This window comes from Eumetopias jubatus, unplaced genomic scaffold, assembly GCF_037043125.1.
Source record: "Eumetopias jubatus isolate StellerSeaLion01/CBP00866 unplaced genomic scaffold, mEumJub1_p1.0 scaffold_14, whole genome shotgun sequence".
Taxonomy (NCBI): Eukaryota; Metazoa; Chordata; class Mammalia; order Carnivora; family Otariidae; genus Eumetopias; species Eumetopias jubatus.
This window is the reverse complement of record NW_028274820.1, coordinates 38045666-38068864: the sequence shown is the minus strand read 5'-3', so window position 1 is coordinate 38068864 and position 23199 is coordinate 38045666. Positions and strand designations below refer to the sequence as shown.

The following is a 23199-nucleotide window of genomic DNA, read 5'->3' as shown; positions in this document are numbered from 1 at the left end:
TCGGCAATCCTAGTTTAGTTCATTCTTTACCTGCTCTAGTCTTTATTGCCAGGCAGTTCTTATGTGAAAATAATCAATATTTAAAAGTCCTTGAAGGGGTGCCTGGGTGGCTCAGTCAGTTAAGCGTGGGACTCTTGGTTTTGGCTCAGGTTATGATCTCGGGGTCATGAGGTCAAGCCCCATGTCAGGCTCTGTGATCAGTGCAGAGTGTGCTTGAGATTCTTTCCCCCTCACCCATCCTCCCCCTCTGCTCCCTCTGCTCACTCTCTCTCTATAAAATAAACAAATAAAATCTTTTAAGAAAAGTCCTTCAAAGCATCAAAAGAAACAGAAACTGCTGACTATATTAGCATATAAAATGAAACCCAATTCAGTTTTTGATTGTTAGGCACTAGGCAACACTATACGGAACGCTTTACATTAGTAACAGAGTTCTGGTCCTCAAGCAGTTTACAATTTAGTTGAAAAGCGTATATTAGAGCTAATCCAAGACCAGTAGTTCTCAAGCCTGACCATTCAAATGCACCTGAGGAGTATGCCATTGTTATTGTTTTCTTTTAGGTTCTTTGTTTGTTTAAGATCTTCAGTGATTCTTACAGGCAGCCAGCTCTAGCATTTCAAATCCATTCCTTAGAAATGAGAAAATTGATCCATCTAAGGTTTCAAGGTCACACATTTTAAAATTAGAGCTTGAATCAGAACTAGAACCCAGATCCAAAACCAGAATTTCCCCCTTCATACAGTCAATACACAAAGTTACAAGTGACAAAAAAGCTTTTTTATTCCATGTATATTTTGTCTTTTTCTATCAGCCTAATTGGGGAAATTAATATTTTCTGTAACTATTTGACCCTGAAAAGTCAAGAAAGCATTAAAACTTTATTTTACTCTAATACTCTAAGTTTTAGTTTATTTCTTATAAACTAAAAATAAATGAACAATCCAGTCTTCTACAAGTTCAAAGTCTGTAACCATAATATTAAAAAATGTAAATCAGTGCTGTTGTCTAAATAAACTCTATGCACATAAGGCTTATTTAGGACTTTTACATTTGCCTGAAGGCTGTTAGTGATAGGACAGAGCAACTAGCAGAGAGTTTGGATAGCCTGCCAACAAGTCTTGAGGAAAGCTTGCCAGATGATAGCCCCTTGGTAAAGGACTGCCAGCCCCATTTTTGCAGATTGAAACATCAGGGCTAAGAGTTTAAGTTGTTCTGATTAAAGACAACAGCATTAGCAGTAAAGTACGATAGGGGCATATTCCTGATGGCGCAAACCGGAGGAGCCTCTGGAAACTAAAATAAAAGCTGGTTTGATTAGGAAGGTACATTTCAAATCATCCTATAAATAAATATCAAAGCAACACAAAGTTGTGGCCTCTCCAGGATGAGGTAACTACACTTTCTGAGCAGAAAACAAAACACTTGCTGAAGGTAAAGCAGTGAGCTGGAGAGGAGCCCAGGAAGGAAGACTGCTGCATAGTCATTTAGCAGCCACATCAGTAGATCCAGGCTTCTCAGGGGAAGCACTGGAGATGTAACTATAAAGGAGTGAACACCAGCACAGGCATCAGTGATTGAAATGGCCTCCTCTAGCGGCCAGCTTTTCCCAGTAACCTGTAAACTGTAACCTTTCCTAGGATCTGTCTAATTACAACATAAGACAGTGCTTTTTTTCCCCAGTTCTTAGTCCCCACTATTCTACATTGACTTTGGATTGGCATTTTACCACCTTTCCAATTCTTCTTACCATTCCAAAATATTCATATGCTAATAAATAACGAATGCAGGTGTTTAAAATGCATGTAGCCGACTGCTTGCCTTATGAAACAAGACCAATCTTACAATTTAAACAAACTAGATAATAAGTGTGACTTGAGAAGTGACAAAAAAGCCCGCCCCCTCCAAAAAAAAAACTCCCCCCCATACACAGCGGCTCCTTTCATTGCTTAAAATTTAATCACTATAGATATGGATTGCTTAAGTTAATCAGCCTTTTCATTTTAAATGTAAATATAACAAAGATCAATAAACAGGCTCCTGAAGAGTATAGTAGAGCTGAACCCCCCTGTAGATTACAAGTCAGCTGTGAGATATTGTTGGTGGGAAATTTCTCGTATAATAATAAAACACTTTAAACCGTTTTTAGCAATCATGTAAAAACTGACAACAGTTGAAGTTCTCTATTTTAGCATTATCTTGTATGGCTTCCTGAGTAAACCCTGAATTCAGAAATTACACCGGCAGGTAAGATTTTATGCACACTACCTTCCGCTAGAGGGCGCTTTGTCGTGGATGTGCCACGTAGCACTTTCCCATGGCGTTTGGTATGGGTATTGTCATTTTTTCATGTTTGCCATGACATGAAAAGATCACAACTATGATTCATTTTGGCATTTATTTACATTTATTTACATAGTGTCCATTGTCACCTATGTCATAAAAGAAAGGACATTTTAAAGTAACACGAATGGACATTTTAAAGTATAACGTGAATTTGCCTAGGACCCAGAAAGCTTCATCATGAGCCACCACTGGGTTTGAAAAACCCTGGAAAGAGTTTATTTTAAAAATGAAATTAGAAATTAATATTGATTTAAAAGATGTGAGGGGAATCTATGCGGTATCTGTAGAATGTCTATATTTCTGAATTGTGTTTTTTGCAAACCAATGTTAAAATTTATATGCATTTCTTAACTTCAATTGAGAATCAGAAGACAGTGGCCAAGGAGCATTTGGGGTTTATTTCTTAACAAAAACGCTAGTTAAGCACCGGTGAGGTGCTTAGGATCCATAATTAATTAGAACAGTTTCTGTATTTGAGTTGCCCAGAGCAAAAATAAACATGCAAGAAAATTAATTGAGGTTAATGAGATAAGTGCTACAATAGATGTATGTCCACGATTTGGAGATAGCACAGAGAAAGCTGTGGTATAGTAATCAGCTGGGGGGAAGCTCTTGCTGTTTTTCTGAATCATGGAGAGATTATAAAGTGACCTTTGAAGAGGCCTCAGGTTTTCCAAAAGTCACTCACTCTCTTTGCCTATAGAAGCACTTCTGGAAGAGTTGGGAGCCTTACTGAAAAAATGTTTCCAAACTTGGATTCTAAAATAACTATCATTCCTTTTTTTTTTAACTTTACACCTGAGGAAGTCTTTTTTCCTGTTATCATTGAACTCCTTCAGTGAGCCCTTACTGCTAAAAATGATTTAGGCAAGGAATTTTGCTGGATTTGATGCAGATTTTATTACATACTTTAGGTTATATGCTTCATGTTATATATGTTTGTTATATACTTTACATAGTGGCAGCCTTAGACTAGAGCTTTCTTGCAATAAATGAAATTAAATGGGAGTTAACTTATAACTTAGTAAATTAAGTGGAAGTGCTAAGACTGCCTGCTCCCATGGCAATGAAGAGGTCAGGCTGAAAAGCTGTGGCCCAGACACCACAGTAGAGACAAGAGCTTCTTTGGGCCATTGGTTTACTTCCTCTATGCTTCAGCTGTGAAAATGTGGCTTCAGATATTATCTGTTTTCATTATAATTATGCATGGTCCATGATTCACTGTCACTTGGAAACACACCTGTGGTTTGCTTTTAAAAATAACATGAATCCGTAGATTCAATAAAACCATGCCAGATGTTTATAATAGAAAATAATATGTAGAAAAATACATTTTTAAAGATACTCAAGTGCTCCGTTTTGATTCTTTGGTATGACTTTCACATGTTAGTGACTTCATGATCATTTGTAGCTTTAGCAGATATATGAAATACTTCAATATTCATAGAAAAAGAATTTTAATTTCAAAATGGGATAAGTTTGCATGATAGGAAACCAACTTACCTTTTTCAGGAAATTTCACAATATGTTCTCATTATGAAAGCATACTATTTTTCAATAAAGTTACCCAAAAGGATGTTTTCTTTCATGTGATTATTAATAACCAAGAATGATTCATGAGATATACTGACAATTACTGATCGTCTGATAATCTCTAAGAAGCTGTTCTGAAGTCATAAGCCTGTATTCTTGCAGAGTATATAACAGGTGTTCCCACTCCCTGTGTCCTTTGTATACACATTCATTCTGTATTCAAATCACAGAAGCAAGAGACAGGATAGGGTCTGTTACCTCACTGCTAATTTCCCTAGCAAATAAACCAGCAGCTGCTGGTCCATGAACCAAGTTGCCACTGGGAACAGGGCACTGTATGCATGGGACAGGATGCTTTCATGGAGTCCTTCAGCAGCACAGTTGGGGGCTTTCAGTGCAAAATATACCTCCTTCTCTTAGGTAAGGCACTGCATTTCAGCTGTTGTTTGTTTTGTTTTGTTTTGTATTTTTAATTGTGGGCATAAGGTAAATATTTGCTTTAAGCTGTAGATTCACTCAGATAATTGAAGAACGGCTCAGAACCTTTTAAACAATAACACACTTTGTTCCAGTAAAGAAGCAGGAATATTTAGGAGAAATGAGGTTCAAGAAACAGATGATTGTGGTTTTCTTAGAACAGCAATTACTGTCAACAGTACTCATTAAGAAAATTAAGACCTTCTAAAAACCTAATGAATTTCTTTTTACAGAGTTTACATATAGATTTAATAGTCTTCAACACATTTTATTTTGGCAAATATTCACATAGGCCATGAATTTGTGACCATTTTTAGTGAAACTCATAACAATTTATGAAAACGGTTTTAATTAAAAATATTGTGGTAAACTGTCAGCTCTGCTTCATTTTAAATTACCTATCATGAAATGTAGAAAACGGTGAGGTTCCAAAGTTACAAAAAATATTGTATACACAATAGGGAGCAATGTGTTAAAAAGTATTATTTCTCCAAAGTACCTTTAGCCTTTCTCTTTGTCCAATGGTTAGTCTTACTACATTTTTTTTCCTTGACTTACTGTTTTCTCCTCATTCTCCTCTTCATTCTTAAAGATTCTTTCTCCAACATTCCCACTGTTTTTGTGTCATCTTTTTTTCACTAGGTGTTCTCTTTTTCATTCTTCCTATTTATCAGTTTTAAAAGTCAAGTTTGTTTCTTGTTTTATCTATAGTCAACAGATAGGGACTCAAAAAAGACTTTATTCTTCAAACTTTAAGAACAGATTAGCTAAATAAGCAATTTAAGTCTTAGGCTTTTGCAGTAGCTTAGAGCCTTGCTTTCACTGGTGTTTTTTGTTATAGTTTTCATTGTAAATGTGATTATTATTCAAATTTATACATAATGTATATAATCCCAAGTATTTGAAATGCTCAGTTTGTAATTTTTTCTAAAAACTGAGTTTCCCATAATTGATGATTGTTTTATGTTGTCAAATTCAAGCCTATATAGATTTTTAGTTTTTGAAATTTTTAGAAAAAAATCAGTAAGTACCATAACTGATTTTTTATCTTTGTGCATTTTTCTGGGCTCTGAAACTATCCTGTGTGTCAGTGCCCCCACTTATTTTTAATTTTATAACAACAGGCATGCTGTCATTTCATAAGTAATATTTTTGAAGCTGGCTTTAAGAAGAACTTAAAAACAATTTATTTGAGGAATTTGACTAAAATAAAATTAAAATTACTAATACATAGAAATAGATAGTATGTTCCTAAGTAGTTAAAATGGTTATCCCTTAAGTCTTTCTTACACAGATTCACTTTTCTCCATTGATAGTGTGTTGTAAAGATCATATGTAATGTGGAAATCTTTTTGTTTTTAGAATATTGGATATCTGATTGTTTTTCTTTTCGAAAAAAAATCTTAAAAATTTTGAACCCCAAAATGTAGTTTGTAAAGTCTGTTCAAAGTACAACTTCATAGTTTCTATTTTCTCTAAAGATGCAGGAGTTTATTTTCAGTCAACTATAGTTGTGTTATGCTTGCTAATATCATACATGATAAAGGGGAAGTAAATGCCACCTATTTTAAGGTACAGCTAGAGGTCACTTTGTGAAATCTGATGTTTATATTCAATACAGTGAAACTGGTCTGGGGAGTCTTTTGTTTCTGGAATATAGATAAATTTTACAATATGACTTCCAGTGTTTCTAAACACTGGACATTCGTTTATAGTGCTGTTGTTAGACAGTTTAAGGGAGTCTCTAAAAGGGAGATTATTGCTATAATGTATGTTAATTATTAATATTTCTCCAAGTTAATGTAATGCCTTATATGTAAAAAGTCTAAGAATTTTTCTTTTTTTATATTTAAAAAGTAGGTATTAGTGACTCTAATAATAATTTTTAATAATTTTTATTTAAGTCCAATTATTTGGAATATCAAAAGGAAATTAAATTTCAATTTTTAAGATTTATTATCTTAAGGTTTATTTGTTCACACAGAGGTTGACTTCCTAAAATCAATAGTTTTAGTTCTTTAGATTTTCTCATACAACTAGAGAAGAGAGCTTGAAAAATTCTCAAAATGAAGCTAATTTTTTTAAAGTTAATACCGTACCGTCTGAGAGCATAGATTTATCACATCTGTAGTGCAAAATACAACAGTGAAAAAAAGAGTGTGTTCTTAAGATGTAGAGGAGGTATCTAATCATCTGTTTATTCACCAAAGTTCACTACAAGTTAAGGATTACATCATATCAATAGGTTCTTTCCTGCAGAGTGAAAGAATTTTAGTAGCTGAGATAAGATACTCTATAAAGAAAATTACAGTCTTCGCTGATATTCTTATAACTTGCTATCTATAACTTATCTGATAAAATGGTAGAGGCAATCTAAGGAAAGAGCTCTTGTAACAGCTGTGCTCTCTCTCACTGTCGTGCGTATATTTGAAAAAAAGCACATATATTTGAAAAAACTAAATGATATGATTTCATATGATTTGATATTATAAACATTGAATACATTCAGAGATATTGATAGCAATGTATTATTTAAGGCATTATTACATGACACAATTTGTAAAATAGCCCAAAGAACTAGTTCACCCCACTTAAACAATTATTATAAGTGCCATATAAAATGTTATTTTCTTCTAAAGTAGTTCATTATTCCTGGGCTGCAATATCTGTATTGTATTTAACCTTGCATTAAGTAAAATTTGCTTCCCATAACGTCAATCATAGACTTTCGAATCAGTCTTTTCATGCTTAAGATTCAACATTCTGATTCAAGATCCAAAAGTCACCAGCATTTCTATTCTTGTCATGCTAGCACTACATAGTAGTAAAGTGCCTCCCAACCATTTTCTGGCTACTAAAATCTCAATCTTTAAACTATAACTACCAAAAAAAAAAAAAAATAGATGAAAAACAGTTCTTCCCCTTTTCCAAAAAATAAAACAAAAGGGAAAAAAAGACCCTAAACAAGGACTTCTGACTTCCCCAACAAGAACAAATTGGCCAGAATTGCATTCAGGCTATCTATATCAAGCTCACTGTCAAAGGCAACTACCGAGTTTTAAGTCAGCAGCCATGAAACTTTTTCCAGAGCATTCTCAAGGCAATGATGTAGATTCCCACCATCCCCCATGGTTCCTTGGTAAAAAAAAACACAGAATCGCCGCCTTACTGAAGGACATCCAGGGATTGTGACTTAAGTGGACTAAAACCTGAGACTCAATACTTCAAAATTCTGTGGGCCCTTTCAATTAAATATGGGCCTTTCACCTTCAAAAGTAAGGTAGCTGCTACCCTGAGAAAAGCACCTCGGGATGTCAAGAACAAACATAAAGAGTAGAGAGAGACTTAGACCTCATCTAATATTACCCTCCTTTTACACATGAGAAAACTGAGGTCCAGAGAATTAGAATGACTTTTCTAAGGCCACTTAACTGGCCAATCATCATTTTATCCCAAGGGTGTGTCCTTTACTAAGACCTTGCATTTCATCAATTTTTAACTTTATCAAAGTCTCAAATACAGAAATCTCTCTGCAAATTTAGAGATTAGGTTCCTAAAATCTCTTATTTCAAGGCAATTTGCAAGTGATGAATTTAATGACTAAATGGTGAGAGTAGAACAAGGAAATCCAAGATCAAGAGTGAACTGTGAAACCTCATAAATACTTTCATATTCGCTGAAATATAAAAGGAGACAGCAACACACTTCATAAATACAGTGAAAATTATATTTGTTGTATTTTAAGTTAGTAATAATGGGTATTAAAAAAACAAGTTTTTATTTATTGCTTACCAGGAATTTGTCCAGAGCTTCCTATCCCCAATTTCAATGAAAAGCATGTAGATGCATGTTGTTTTGTGCAGATAACACATACGCTACGAGGAATCTTTTCCTTTACTGGTCCCTCATCCAAATGCCCAATGTGTTTCTCAATCTGTGGCTTGAAGAACTTTACTCTCTTCTGTTGGCCCCTGTTTCACATATCACAGACTTTACTAGGTTTAAGTCCTAGATTTACCTTCTCTTCTTTTTTTTCTCTCTTATGATTTCCTTGCAGAAACCACTACTCCTTTTCTCAATCCACTTTATCTTCGCTTTAGAATTCCCAGCACGTTCCTTCTTTTTCTAATGATTCAAACTAGGAACAACCACAAATTTAACATTCTTGCACTTGCCAGAAAAGAAACAGAAGCAAATCCTCATACCTTTGTAACTCCTTTGTTATGAACCAAATCACTAAAATGAATGTACAGATACAGCCCATTATCAGGAAAAAAAAATTACAGAGTCCATCACAAATACACACAGAGCCCAAGGAAACTATAAGACACATATTTATTTTGCCCATAGAGTCATCTAATTCTCAGTCCATATGGTCAGTTTCAGGTGAACATCTGGGAGTTCCTTCTCCCTCTAACCTTCTGTGATCTTCATCTTCTTGCTTTCTCCTGAGTTTTTCTCTAACTTATCTGCCAGACCTAGGTCTCACTCTCTACTAACAGCTAACTGAGGACCAAAATCATGGAAATCTTTACTCTCACCTCCAGCCTGGGAAGTAAGAGAGAGATTTGCTGTTGGTAGAATTTGATTCCTCTTAGTGGCAGACTACATCTTTCAGTTTCTCCAAAGAAATCATCACACAAACAGACCTTTACACCTTTCCTTTCCTAATATTGATGGCCTTTTATAACATCACTTAGATAAAGCTTAAAGACCCTCTTTCTAGTAGGGATGAAAAGGGAAAGCAATTAAAGAAAATAAACATGTGTATATGAGAAAATTGAAGTTGTAAGATATCTCTATTTGTGCCCAAATTTCTCTCTTTTCTTACCTAAGATTTTTCTTATTCCACCTTCACTCATCTGTATTTGGCTTCATCAAGTTTTTTCTTTCTGGTGGATCATTTCAATAGCTACAAATATACTGTTCAGCATCCATCCAAAGAAACAGAGAGGAAAGAAAAGAACATTTTTCTGCTCCCCTTCACAGCAGAACTCCCCAGAAGTATTGTCTATACTCATTGTCTATAGTTTCCATTCTTTTTCCCCCTCAATGTTTAAAATACTTCACATTTAAATTCCTCCCATTCTCTCCCTATTTCACATGTTCGTATGCTGTCAGTAGTATCTTGCTCCTTTTTAAAATGATGCCAAAGCAAATAGCTTTTAATTAGGATTCAAGCAACATGGTAGTCTGAACTAAGGAGGAGTCTCTTCTTCATTGCAAATACATAGAAGTGCTAAATAAAAATTTAAAATATATATCATGGCTCAAGGTAAAGGTATGGAAATCTCCAGGTGCCAGAAAATAGGAAGAAACCTGCAGACATATCACTGAGTGCATGGGTCCAAACAACACAGGCAGGCAGGAGGCTGGGAACCAGGGCCATGCGTTGGGCAGAGCTCCATGCCCCAAGGCCCTCCAGACTCTCATTCTGACTTAAACCCAGTATATCCTTTCAGTATTGCCCCTTGGATGTCAAATGGGTATCTCAAATGAACATGTCCAAAACTGACTCCTAATCTGCCCCACAAAAATCTCTTCTCCCCAGTCTTCCCCATGGTTAATTTATTAGTTGCCCATTAATAAATGACATCCATTCTTCCATTTGATCAGGTCAACAACCTTAGAATCATTCTTGACTCTTGTTTCTTGTATTTCACCCCAATGTGTCATCAAATCCTATTAGCACCACCAGCCTTTCTCACAATATCTTTTATTACCACACTGGTCTGCGGTACAAACATCTCCGGCCTACTTTATTGTAGTCACCTCCTCAGTGGTCTCCCTGCTCCTGCTCTTGCCCGTCTTGGTCTATTCTCACAATCACTAGAGTATACCTAAAAAAAAGAAGAAGAAGAAGAAGAAGAATATCCCTCTCTGCTCACAAAACTCCAGTTTCATCCCCATCTCACTCAGGGTAAAATTGCCAAAATGTTTGCCATGACACTAAGACATTGCCTGATCTGGCCCCAGCCACCTTGCTGACCTGTCTTACCACCTCCTCCACCTCCTCCAGTCTGCTCCCTCTTGCTGTTCCTCAAACACACCAACCGGATTCCTGCTTATGGGCAGAAATGACTGATCATGAATGATAATGGTTTAAGGCCATTCTCCTTGGGATATTTCCATGTGACAAGCCTTTGGCTAAAGAGGAAAACTTCCAATAATGGTCTAGTAAGCCATTGCAGAAGACTTTGGAGAGAGATTCTGAGGAGGAAGTAGCTCCTCAGTGTTTCTCAAATCACAGAGTTTAATTGGGATATGATATGATTCAAACACAATTTCATAATTTTTCCAGGTTTCATTGGACTTTAGAACTAACAATCTTTCCCAGTTCTCTTTTTCCCATTATTCTTTAACAGCCATAGATAATAACTTCTGCTTTTCCTTTTCATCTTGCCTTTAAAGAAGCCATTCAATCAACATAGTCTTTGGGTGGAGTTTTTAAAATGCAGGTTTCAGAGACAAATATTTACCTCTGCAGGTACTAGAATGGTCAGTACCTAGAAGCCTCTCTCCTTTGTAAGCATTATCCGATCAGGTTCTCTCTGTACTGCCCCTTAGATTGTGAAATGTGGCTCGGGATCATTACAACTTTCCTTTCCTTTGTAGCAGGCGCTTGCTCAGGGCTGAAAGTGACAGTGCCCTCACACACCGTTCATGGCATCAGGGGCCAGGCCCTCTACCTCCCTGTGCACTATGGATTCCACACTGTGGCATCAGACATCCAGATCATATGGCTGTTTGAGAGACCCCACACGATGCCCAAATACTTACTGGGCTCTGTGAACAAGTCTGTGGTTCCTGACTTGGAATACCAACACAAGTTCACCATGATGCCGCCCAATGCGTCTCTGCTCATCAACCCATTGCAATTCACTGATGAAGGCAATTACATCGTGAAGGTCAACATTCAGGGAAATGGAACTCTATCAGCTAGTCAGAAGATACAAGTGACCGTTGATGGTGAGTCCACTCTAAGTGACCTGGGCCGCTGGGAGCATGGCAGTTAGTAACAGCTCGGGAGATTAGACTACCTGGGCTTTAGGTCCTGGCTCTGCAACTTTGGGCAGATTAATTAACCCTCAAAACCTCAGTGTTTCATGGCACAAATTACATTATATATCTCGCAAGGCTTTCTGAATATTAAATAAGACATGCATGTAAAGTATATGCATAGTGCCCAATGAAAGGTAATCAAGCAATAAGCAGAACGTATTATTTGTTTGCCTGGAAGCTATCAAGGATAAAGTTGCTGATACAGTAAGATGGAGGAATTTTTTTTCTCAGTATCAGAACACACCCTGAGAAGAGCCCTGTTTTTGTCACATGAAGACTTTTATTTTGATACACTGTTTGGGGGAGGATGAGACTTGCTCAAGGACTGTACTTAAGGAACAGTAGAAGTTGCTGGAAATGTCCTCTGAGGGATTATGGAGTCAGCTAAATTTCAGACCTTTATTTTCCTTATTGAAGTATATAAGTAGCATGCCTTAAATATACTATGTCCAAACCCCAACTTCTGATTTTCCCCTTAACCTGATTATTTAACAGGTTATTACTTAAAATTTCCTCCATTTTAGTAAATACCAACTCCATTCCATCAGTTGCTCAGGCCAAAACTTTGCCATCACCATTGACCCCACATCTTTCTCTCACACCGCACATCACACCCCTCTTTCTCTCACACCCCACATCCAGTCCACAAGTTACCAGTCAGCTTTACCTTCAAAATAGAGTTCAGTCACTTCTTACCACCCCCTCTACCTCCTCTCTCAACCCCACCACCAGCTCTGAATTGGACTGTCCTTAATAGCCTACTACCCGGTCTCCTGCTTCTACTCCCACTTCCTGCAGCTTAAAACCCTCCCATGGCTTTCTATCTTACTTAAAATAAGAGCCAGAGTACTAACAATGTCCTACAAGGACCCACATGACACTTCCCAGCATACCCAGCATCTCTCTGACCCCATTTCCTACCTTCCTTACCCCTCACTCACTCTGTTCTGACCGCACTGGCCTCCTAGCTTTTCCTAGAATAGGCCAAACACACTTATACCTCAGGGCCTTTGTACTTGCTATTCAGTCTACCTAGACTGCTTTTCTCCTGGATAATAGCATGGTTCCCTGCCCTATTTCCTTTAGATCTCAGCCAAAATGTCACTTTATATGTGAAGGTTTTCCTGACCACCTTATAAAGTATAGCCTCATTCCCCCAAACAGAGAGAGAAAGAGAGAGAGAGAGAGAGAGATTCCCCCAAACAAATATATAGAGAGAGTTACTATCTATCTTGAGTTCTGTTTTATTCTTTTCACAGCACTTATTTCCACCTGGATATATTATATATTTTTATTTGATTATTTTTTCTCTCCCTCACCTAGAATATGAGGTCCATGGGAGCAGGGACTTTGTATTGTTTGCTGCTTTGTCCTTAGTTCCTAAAAGCTGATGCTGGCCTTTAGTAGGCACTCAGTAAGTGTGTGTGGAGTAAATGAGTGGAGACCAGAAAAACTGAGGGAAGCAAAGGCAGAGGGTATGGAAGCAGATGCCTATACAGCAACTATGAAAAGAGAAAAGGAGAAAATGTTCATGAAATTCTCCTGGGTAGTATCCTATCTCTCCCCAAAACTTAATAGAATATTCATTACATTTTAATATCTAGTAAAATTGGGTCTGTTTGGCAAAACACAACGAAAAAGTCTTAATAGGATTTAGGGCCGATGTAAAATATCTTCCTGGGAAAGTTCCACATGTAAGTCGCACTCTTTAAGGCATGTATATGATCACAGCCTATTCTGATTGGTTCTCCCCATAAAAGACCTTTGACATTACTTCTTTCCCATACCACATCTGTTTCTACACAGAGAGATATTTGAAATATAAGCTTTTCCTGTGTAATAAATGTACACAACTCATTTTTCCTTTTTAAATCATAATAATGTAAACAAAAGCTATTCTACATCCTTTGTTCTTGCCAGGAACTCTAAAAGATTAAATTGAACGAACAAGTTGATTATACCCATCTTAAGAAAAACTGAAGGCTTCAGAACTACTTAGGTCCCCTGCAAATTATTTCAGTTTCCTTTTTTCTTATTTTTCATTTTCTCCTATATTCCCTGGGCTAAAGGATTGGGTCTGTTTATTCCCCAATGTACATTTTTCCATGTAGGAAAATGAGTGTATGAGTCAAAAGGAATTTACCTTCAGAGATGCATCAACCCCAATTTAAAGCCGGATAAGAAATTGAAATCTAAATATCTGAGCCAATCATTTCTCCCTTATCTATCATCTCACTCTCTCTGTGTCCTGTGATGATGCATAGAAGGAAATTATTAAACATATCTCTTCAAAATGCAGGAGAGAAACATTGCCAGATATAAGGCCCTCTTCATTTTGTCACTGACTGCTGTGTAACTCTGGTCAAGTCACTGTCCTTTATCAAACAGAACTGAGAACCTCAAAGATTAGTGAAGTTTGCTGAAAATATTTGTGGATACTTATATAATTTCAACCCTTACCCAACAATTTTACAGTTAAAACTCAGGGAGGAAATATTTACTCATTCTTGGAGATTTCTTCATTTGACAAATAGCATCATGTACCAGATTCATGAGTTTTAACTATTTTCCTATTACTTGAAATTCCAACAGGAATTACTATTGGATTTGTCTTTTATATCTCTAATGGGATGTAATCACAATAACACATTTTATCCTGTTTTCAAATTGAATCAGTGTTGAAATGTAGGCTTTGGTTTGTAAAGTGGCTAACATAATGTTGCAATTGCACAGCAATTAAAACATATAATTAGTTCACTTACATAAAAAGAAAAGTAAGTGGTGAAAATGTGATTCTCTAAAACTTTCCCTCAGTATTCCACAAGTGTAATATATGTGAGCTTTATATTTTACAGATGGTGGATAAAAATTTAGGTTCATCTACCCCAAGCAGCTATTCTTGGGACATTAGAACAAATCAAGAGAGGGAAATGCCATGTAAACTTTGCCCATGAGAGTATACCTTTATGGTGTGGGAAAAGGCACAATGAACAGGAAATAAGGAAGTTGGTGTTGTCTACACTAACTGCATTATCTATAAAGTAAAGGTTTTCATTAGAAAATCCTTGAAAAGTACATTCTAGAATTTTGGTTATCTCTGCTATAAATGATATTTTTATATTTTTATCATTTTGCATTTTCCATTGATTATTTTTTATTCTCTTCTTTATTTTCTGAACTGTGTACATCTACAAAAATGTAAAAATTTAGAATCATTTCTCCAGGATTTGACATTTGAAAGACCACGCACACTTGTATTATAATTCCGTGGTGGCAAAAACCATTTCTATCTCTTTTGATATTGCAGATCCTGTCACGAAACCAGTTGTACAGACTCAGCCTTCCTCTGGAGCTGTGGAGTATGTGGGAAACATGACCCTGACATGCCTCGTGGAAGGGGGCACCCGGCTGGTTTACCAGTGGCTAAAAAATGAAAGGCCTGTCCACACCAGCTCCACCACCTCCTTTTCTCTGCAAAACAATACCCTTCATATTGCTCCAGTGACCAAAGAAGATATTGGGAATTACAGTTGCCTGGTGAAGAACCCTGTCAGTGAGATGGAAAGTGACATCATTATGCCTACCATATATTGTAAGTTTTTAAAAATATGTATATTCATGACTTTTCTTCTGGGAAGTTTACACAAGGGTGGTCACAGAGAATATCAACACAAACTGTCGTTTGTTTTTTACATTATTGTAAAACAGTATAGTTGTAATTATACTTCCTATACATAGTCTTTGTCATGAAATATAGCTAGTAGAATGACCCTATTTCTTGAATATCAAGTTGAGATACTGGCTGTGAGCCTTTTAGGATACATTTTCTGACTTGGTCCGTTGTGTGACTTTATTTCCAGTGGAAAGTAGGAAACTCAATTTTAAGAACCGAGAACCAATACAGAAGGCACTAATTACTCTAAGGACGAAGAATTGGTGATCATAAACTGGAGGAGGGGGGTGCTCCGTAGCTGACCACAGGAAGAAAGAATGTTCCCAGATTATGCATGGGTACTACATCCCAGAGCATGGCTATTCTTCTTCCCATTTTCTCAGCTCCATTTTTAGAGAAAACTTAATTGTTCTGCAGTAAGCTAATAAGGTTCCCAGAGGATCGGTGATTATTTCGGATTTCAATTTTCTTTGTTTTTTTTTTTCCATTGTTGTTGCTGTTATTGTCCTTTAATCTCACAGAGTTAAGTTCATCAAGATCTTCAGTTTGTGTCATATTATCATTCCAGCCCAAGCAGGATCCCTCTTTCTTTATCATATTATTTTTCCCAGTCCCCTCTACTTCATAGTACCACCTCTAGTATGTTTAATTTTGCAGTCTACTTTCAGCTTAACACAGGGTTTCTCAGTGTCCACACTACTAACATTTTGGGCTGGACAAATCTTTGTTGTGGGGGCTGTCTTATGTATTATAAGATGTTTAATGGCATCCCTGGCCTCCCCACCTTCAATTGTGACAACTAAAAATGTCTCTGGTTATTGCTGTATGTCCCCTGTTATGGGGGGTGCAAAATCTCCCCTAGTTGAGAACCAATGACCTAGCACATTGGGAAGTCTTCTCATCAGTCACTATGTAGCTTAGAACATAGCCACAACAGCAGTGTAACAAAAAGAGTGAGGCATGGTAAAGAAAAACTTCTCAACCCTGTGGCATGAGGGTAGAGGTTTCAGCTAGTTGAACCACTGGGCAGAATTAACTGTATCTACTTACTCGTCAAATAATATCTGTATAATAATACTAGGAGAGGCCCCAAAACCTAGTGTTTAGGTGTTTAGGAGGTAGACAGACCTAAGTAGGAGATGGGTTCTCTCATTACTCATATGACCTTAAGAAATTCCTTGACCTTTCTGAGCCTCATTTGTAAAATGGAGATAGTTAAAACTACTTCACCACATTGCTATGGCTCAATAAGGTATCTGAAAAATAACTAATGACTGACACAAAACAAGCATTCAGTAAACAGAGGCTGTTTATATTACTGGTTCTATTTTCTTCAATAGAAAATTGATGGAGTCCTCTTGAGGAAGTGTGTTATTAACTTTTTGGAAAAAAGCACCAGCATATGTACAAAATGTAGGCTTTTCCAACTAAATAAAGCTCAGCAGTAAAACTGAGCTCCAGGGTTGGGGCAGGAAAAGCAGCTGCAGGGAGAGGAATGAAATAGTGTGATTCAGGTATCCAGTAAGGTTTGCTTGAGTCAGCAAAATTAAGCCAAGAAAAATGGAATCATTGACTCTTGAAACAGGAAGCTATCCTATAGTTAAGCAGAAGTGAGAAAATATGCACAATAAAATGTGTGAAATAGAATGTCATAAATACTATAGGGAAGTGTACAAACGACCATAATGGCTAGGAGCAAGAACTCTGGAGCCAGAGGCCTGGGTTCAAATCCTGTATCTACTACCTTACCTCTCTGTGCCTCAGCTTCTTCATCCATATAATGATGATAATACCATTATAATACCAAGTAATACCTACTTCATAGAGTTGCTGTGAGGATTAAATCTGTTACTACATGCAAATTGCTTAGAACAGTAACTGATAGTAAGTATTCTACAACTATTAGCCATGATTATCACTATAATATTATGAGACTATGAAATTCAGAGAAGGAAAATATTACTTCTGGCTAGAGAGAATGGTTATTGTAGGAAGTAACATTTGGGATGAATCTTGAACAATGGGCATGACTGGGGCAAGTAACAGTGTCTGGAAAAACCATTTTAGGCAATGGGGGACAGCAGGAACCCAAACCCAAAGCAGAGGTCAAAGTTTAGGCAAATGGTCAAGTTTAGTTAGAGTGAAGGATACAGCAAGGGGCATGGTAGACTAGATGGTCAGATAGATATGTTTGAGTTAAATCATGGAGAGCTTTGAACACCAGACCTTATATGGTAAACAATGAGAAAAAAATTATTTTTTTAAACAAAGGTTCAAATAAAAAAAAAGACTAGAGAATGGTTTATAAGCTAAAATTTAGACACACATATTCTAGGCTAAATCAAAAAATGTCAAGAGAGCACGTTTTCAAGATAGATCACAAACTTCAGACAATAATAGAAATGGTATATATAGGAAAGGAAAAAAGGGAAGTTGGATACATTTTATTAACCAATAATACAGAAAGGAAAAGTCACCAATTTTGAACTATATACAGTGATTAAACATATCTAAGAGCAATTTCAAAATATTTTTTTCTGGAAAGTATTATCCACATGGAAATAGAAAAAACTTCATACACTGTATAAGTCATTTTTGGTTTAGGGGAACCAAAGAGGATTAACTCCTAGTCCAACCTAGTCCAGAATTCACTGTCTCAAAGATGAACCATTCCCTTCATTTGGAAACAGAAGAAATTATATTAAAAATGCTGAAGAAGGAGGAAATTACAGTTTCTCACCAAGAAATACCACAACACCCACACTGCAAGCAACTCACTTGAGATTTGTTACAGTTATTAATTGCATTATGTTTAACAATGGCATTATTTTTATAGCAGAACTTTTAGCTATATTTTTATAGTTTTATATAATTTTATATTCAGATGACATTGTGAAAATATTCTGTCTGCCTTAATGCATAGACTGAGAAATAAATTCACAAAGGAAGTTTAAACTGTGCCTATCTGCATGATAACATTGTATTGGAGTGAAAAACTCAGATTTAGTGTGGTCTATTTATAAGTGTAGTTATCTTCTTGACGGAATAAGTTTATTCTGACATGAATTAACATTTCCATTCAACTGCAAGTAGCACAAGACCTAAGTATTGAAGTTATTTAAGCACAATGAAAAAAAAATGTGAGCAGGCAAGGTGAATCAAATCTAGGACTATGCAGATACATCTTTACATTATTCTTTATTACTTGATCTAAATGGTTTACATTCACATAAAAAGTACAAAATGCAAAAAAAAGATATTAAAGCAGCCAGATATCATCTACTGAATATTAAACCTAAGGAACCGTCATTCAGTGTGGTCAGAGACAGCAAGAAGTGAGCTTGTGCTGGAGCATTCCTTGTTAACTGATGATCTTTTTGTTTCAACCACATTAAATTCTAGTTAACATCATGTCATTTGGGGAGTGCAGTGGAGAGCACAGTGGTTATGAGCCTGAGCTGAAAACTGAGACTGCCTGGGCTAAAACCTTGGTTCTGCCATTAGCAGTATATGCAAGTGACCCCCTTTTCTGTGCACCAGTGTCCTCATTCTCCTTATCGCCACTGTCCTCTGTATAAGGCTAATACCTGTCTCAAGTTGGATCGGGAGGATTAGGTGAGATTTTATGAATAAAGAAGTCAGTGAGTAGCACATGGGAAGAACTCAATGATCTTAGCTCTTCCCCTCCCCACTTCTTTCTTTCTTGTTTTTTTATTTTTTTCCTGTGAGCCAAAACTATGCTGACATAATTGGGAACATGGCAGCAAGAAGTTATGGAGAGCCTGGATCATTTAGAAGATGCCTACAAAGAGAAAATGGAAGGAATACCTTAAGAAGAACATTTTCTTTCCCAAACATTACCAGTAGTTAACATTATTTTGTTTACATGAAAATATTTTCTTTACATCAGTTTTTTTTTTTAACATCTATCTGTCTCTCCATCTATTTGCCTATCTTTAAACTCTAGCTATAGATTTAAATGAGAAATTCCTGGGGGAAATTGCATAAATAGTTACAGTTACGTGAAAGTATCATTTGCATCTTTAAATACGCTCTTATTTGGCTATATAGTTTATTTTAATCTGTCAAAGTGAGACTAAGACTTTTCTTTTTTTTTAAAGATTTTATTTATTTATTTGAGAGAGAGAGAGTGCATGCACCAGGGGAGGGGCAGAGAAGCAGACTCCCCGCAGAGCAGGGAGCCCAACATGGGACTCAATCCCAGGACTCTGGGATCATGACCTGAGCCAAAGGCAGTCGCTTAACCAACTGAGCCACCCAGGTGCCCTCCTGTGTTATTTTAAAGGATGAAAATATCCCCATCCAAATAAATTCAAATTTCACAGAATATGTCTTCATTATGGACTGAACCTTTTTCTTTACATTCTTTTAGACATAGTCTATGGAAATCTCAGAGAAACACCAGTCATGAGTAAAGACTAATGGTAGATGGTAGGAAGAAAAACATTTGGAAAATTTACAAGTTTGCATTGTAAAGATGAATTATCTAGATGGTTTAACAACAATGATTACTCTTATTAAGTGGTAATTGTGAATATAGTATTATTAATTTACTTTCTTGACTATTTTTACATTCAAATGCAAAACTCTTCACTTAGTCAACAATCTCATCTTACTGACCTTCATTCATTCACTTATTCACTCAGCCACTCATAGTTTGTTTGATTCAAAAATCAAACGTCATGGTCTGGGTTGTGCTAAACAATTATTACTTATCACATAACATATAGAAACACAACCCAGACTCATTAACTTTTTTTCAGACTCATGAATTTTTACATTTTTCTTTCTATTGCTATTTTAGCCCTGTTTTATTGTTTGTTTTTATCTTTTGTTCAGTTTAGTTTAATTTGGGGTTACAATAATTAAGTATGTAATGTGAAGATTTGTCATTTATCCTTTCTGTTGATGTAGCATCAACATTTTTGCAATCTTTGTCATTCTATACAAACTGGGAATATATGCTTTGGTTGATGTTCCCAATTCTCTTTCTTCACCTGGCTACACCCTCTTCTCCCTTCATAGTATCATCTTCTCCAGAAAGGCTCTCTTGCCCCAACCTTGTTTCATTTTTTTTTAAAGATTTTATTTATTTATTTGACAGAGAGAGAGATAGCGAGAGCAGGAACACAAGCAGTGGGAGTGGGAGATGGAGAAGCAGGCTTCCCGCCGATCAGGGAGCCTGATGTGGGACTCGATCCCAGGACCCTGGGATCATGACCTGAGCCGAAGGCAGATGCTTAACGACTGAGCCACCCAGGCACCCATCCCCAACTTGTTTCAGCTCTTCAGTGTGACTAAGAGGTTCGCTGTGCTCCTATAACACCTTCTTTCCTGGTACTCACTGCACTGGAGTCTTTCTACTCATAAGCACTCCGACCCCAAATAGGAACTCTGCGTTATTCATCTCTGTATCCCTAGGGCAATACTTGACACAGATTAAGAACTCAATACAGGTTTCTTGAACTTGACTAAAATGGAACAGATGATCTTTCTTCATATCCCTTTCAGATTCCAGTGTTACTTGATGATGCAAGGCTAAATTCCCATCATAAGATAACAGCTTCCTAATTATAGTGCTTTGGCCTTTTATTTTTTGTTTTTGTTTTTGTTTTTGATCTTTAGCAAAGTTTCTCAATAAAAATGTCATATTCCAATATTCCCCTATGGAGGTCCACATCATAATTTAGAATTTCAGCATTAGTTAACGACTCTGTTTTCTTAAGGCACTGTTTCTGTGACAGCTTCCTTCATGAAAGCAGGAATTATTTTTTATTTTGGCAGAAAAAGTTTAACAGAATCTATTAGGACTGGCCATGTATGTATGAGGTTATGATGTCATAACCTAGTAATGGACTTGTTTGGAATAGAACGTCAAGTCAGTAATTCAGACAAATACCTACTTATAGTCCATGAAATGTATATGCCTTCCAGCTTCGTTGTAAATAATAACCCAGTAACCACTGCATTTTGTGTGCAACATATGGCACTGCTGCAGGGAAGTATTCTAAGTGATAAAAATTAAAGGGAAAAAAAAGGTCATTCACAGTAAATACTTACCATCTGCTCCCAAGCAGGGTTGCAAGCAGCATCATGATGGAAATTTCGGTACTGTTCCTACCCAGCCATAAATTGTTAAAGAGAACAGATGATATGTGATTTTACAAGTCACTTAGTAAACAGCCATTTCTGAGGCAAAAGGTTTATTTCTATTGGGAGTTCTCTGCCACAGGGCAAGAAACTGAACCATAATCCAAAGTCAAAATAGAATTATCCTTCTGCTTTCATTTTCGATGTCAGAGGCCACACTGGTTGAGTCACTCCAAATGTCTTCAATTGGATTGCCCATTCTCATGAATAATGCATTCAGCTACACCTCAAAGTAAAAGATGGTCAGACTAAAGTGCTAAAAAGGAAATAACATCATAGTGTAGTAAGTGTAGTGTAGTAAGAAGAAAACACTGTAAGCAGTGTATAGAGAGAAAGAGGAAGGAAGGAAGGAAGGAAGGAAGGAAGGAAGGAAGGAAGGAAGGAAGGAAGGAAGGAAGGAAAGAAGGAAGGAAGGAGATAGATGTGTGTGTGAGAGACAGACGTATATAAGATTGAAAGATCATACACTGAAATCGGATATTCATTCTTTGAATGGTAAAATTACAAATGAGTTTTCTTTCCATCCTTGTGAATCTCTGAATTTCAAGGTTTCCTGCAATAAACATGTATTTCTTATATAATCAGATAAAGTAAGTTATATTTTTAAGAAATCATACCAAAAGCAAGGAACTTAAATGCTTCAAGGTATTAGGTTCCAAGAACTGGGAGAAATGTTTGTATGAGGGCTGGGAAAGTTTGAAGGATTTTGAAGCTAACTCTGAAGAAGCAGATATAGCATATAATTAAGACAGAGGAGAAAAGTTTATGTCAATCATGAAACCCAACAAATGGGGAAGTAGCCAAATCAAAATACATATATGTATAGGGAAGATAAGCTGAGATTCCTTTCTTAGAAGCATGTTTTATTTTAAACTAGAACAATATTATTAAATTAGATAATCAACCTTATTCACCAAATTTGGCCATAAGTGACTATGGGCTTCCTTTACAAATTGAGCCCATTCTCCAAAATAAAAGAATTACTACTTTTGAGTCTACTCCATTATGTTGCAGGGTCCTAAGGCAATTCCAACTGAGGAGTTCTCAAAAAAGTTTTGAGTAATGTCAGCACACTGAAAAGAATATTACTCATTTTTATGTGTGTCAAATTATCAAGCAATTTGTTTTTATAGTCACATTCTGTAAACCCTGAAAGCCAATGAAGACAGACTTAAACTGAATGGCTGTATTTTTATGACCACACTTTTGTTTATCACTGCTCACAGAAAAGCTCTCTTAGACTTTAGTTTTTGTGCACAGACTCGGGTCTCTTGTTGTTCCAAACTTTAGTTGATTCTTCCTCTTGGTTTCCTACTATGTGAACCATAACCAGTACTTACCAGTTGGTGGTCTTTGCTTCTTTAATGTTCTGTCAATGCTAACAACTTGAAGGGACTCTGCTGCTGAACAGGGCCTGCGAGAACAGCCACAGGAATCATGTCTATGACACTCGGATTCTCCCACAATGCCTAGAAAAATACTATGCACACAGTGACATCTCAGTATTGATTTTGGTTGAGTGAAAACAACTCTTCGTTCCCATTACACAACCTACTGTTTAGTGGAATTCAGAATAAGAGGGTTCCACTTAGCACACAGTTCTGAAAGAGTGGTTTTCCCCAGAGACTGTATCATAGCCTGAAATGAGAGAGCCACATGACAGGGTTCTAGTGCAGCTAGTACAGTGCGGGAAAGGGCATTCATTTCTCTTCACTATAACCTTCCATCTCCTGTTCCTGATTACTTTACATTTGAAGATACTAACGTTTTTATTTGGCTTCTGAAATCAGGATCATCTCATGTATACATATTAGTGTAAATCTATAACTTCCCTGTAGAAGTTTGTATCTTTAGGAAGCAAATATGTGTAAAGTTCATGCTCCCTAGCCAAATATAATATATTGTTTTGCATCTTCAGTTTCTGTTTTATCTTAGGAAA

General features: G+C 36.5%; 1 protein-coding gene across 2 annotated transcripts in view; it reads left to right on the top strand.

Moving 5' to 3' along the window:
- The first annotated feature begins 10929 nt into the window (after nucleotides 1-10929).
- The window catches only part of HEPACAM2 (HEPACAM family member 2), a 30427-nt gene continuing 18157 nt past the window's right edge, over nucleotides 10930-23199 (top strand). For both annotated transcript variants that reach the window (XM_028118058.2, XM_028118048.2), the window contains exons 1-2: nucleotides 10930-11323; nucleotides 14724-15008. In XM_028118058.2, the coding sequence (XP_027973859.2) occupies nucleotides 10930-11323; nucleotides 14724-15008 (679 nt within the window). The remainder of the gene's footprint in view (nucleotides 11324-14723; nucleotides 15009-23199) is intronic.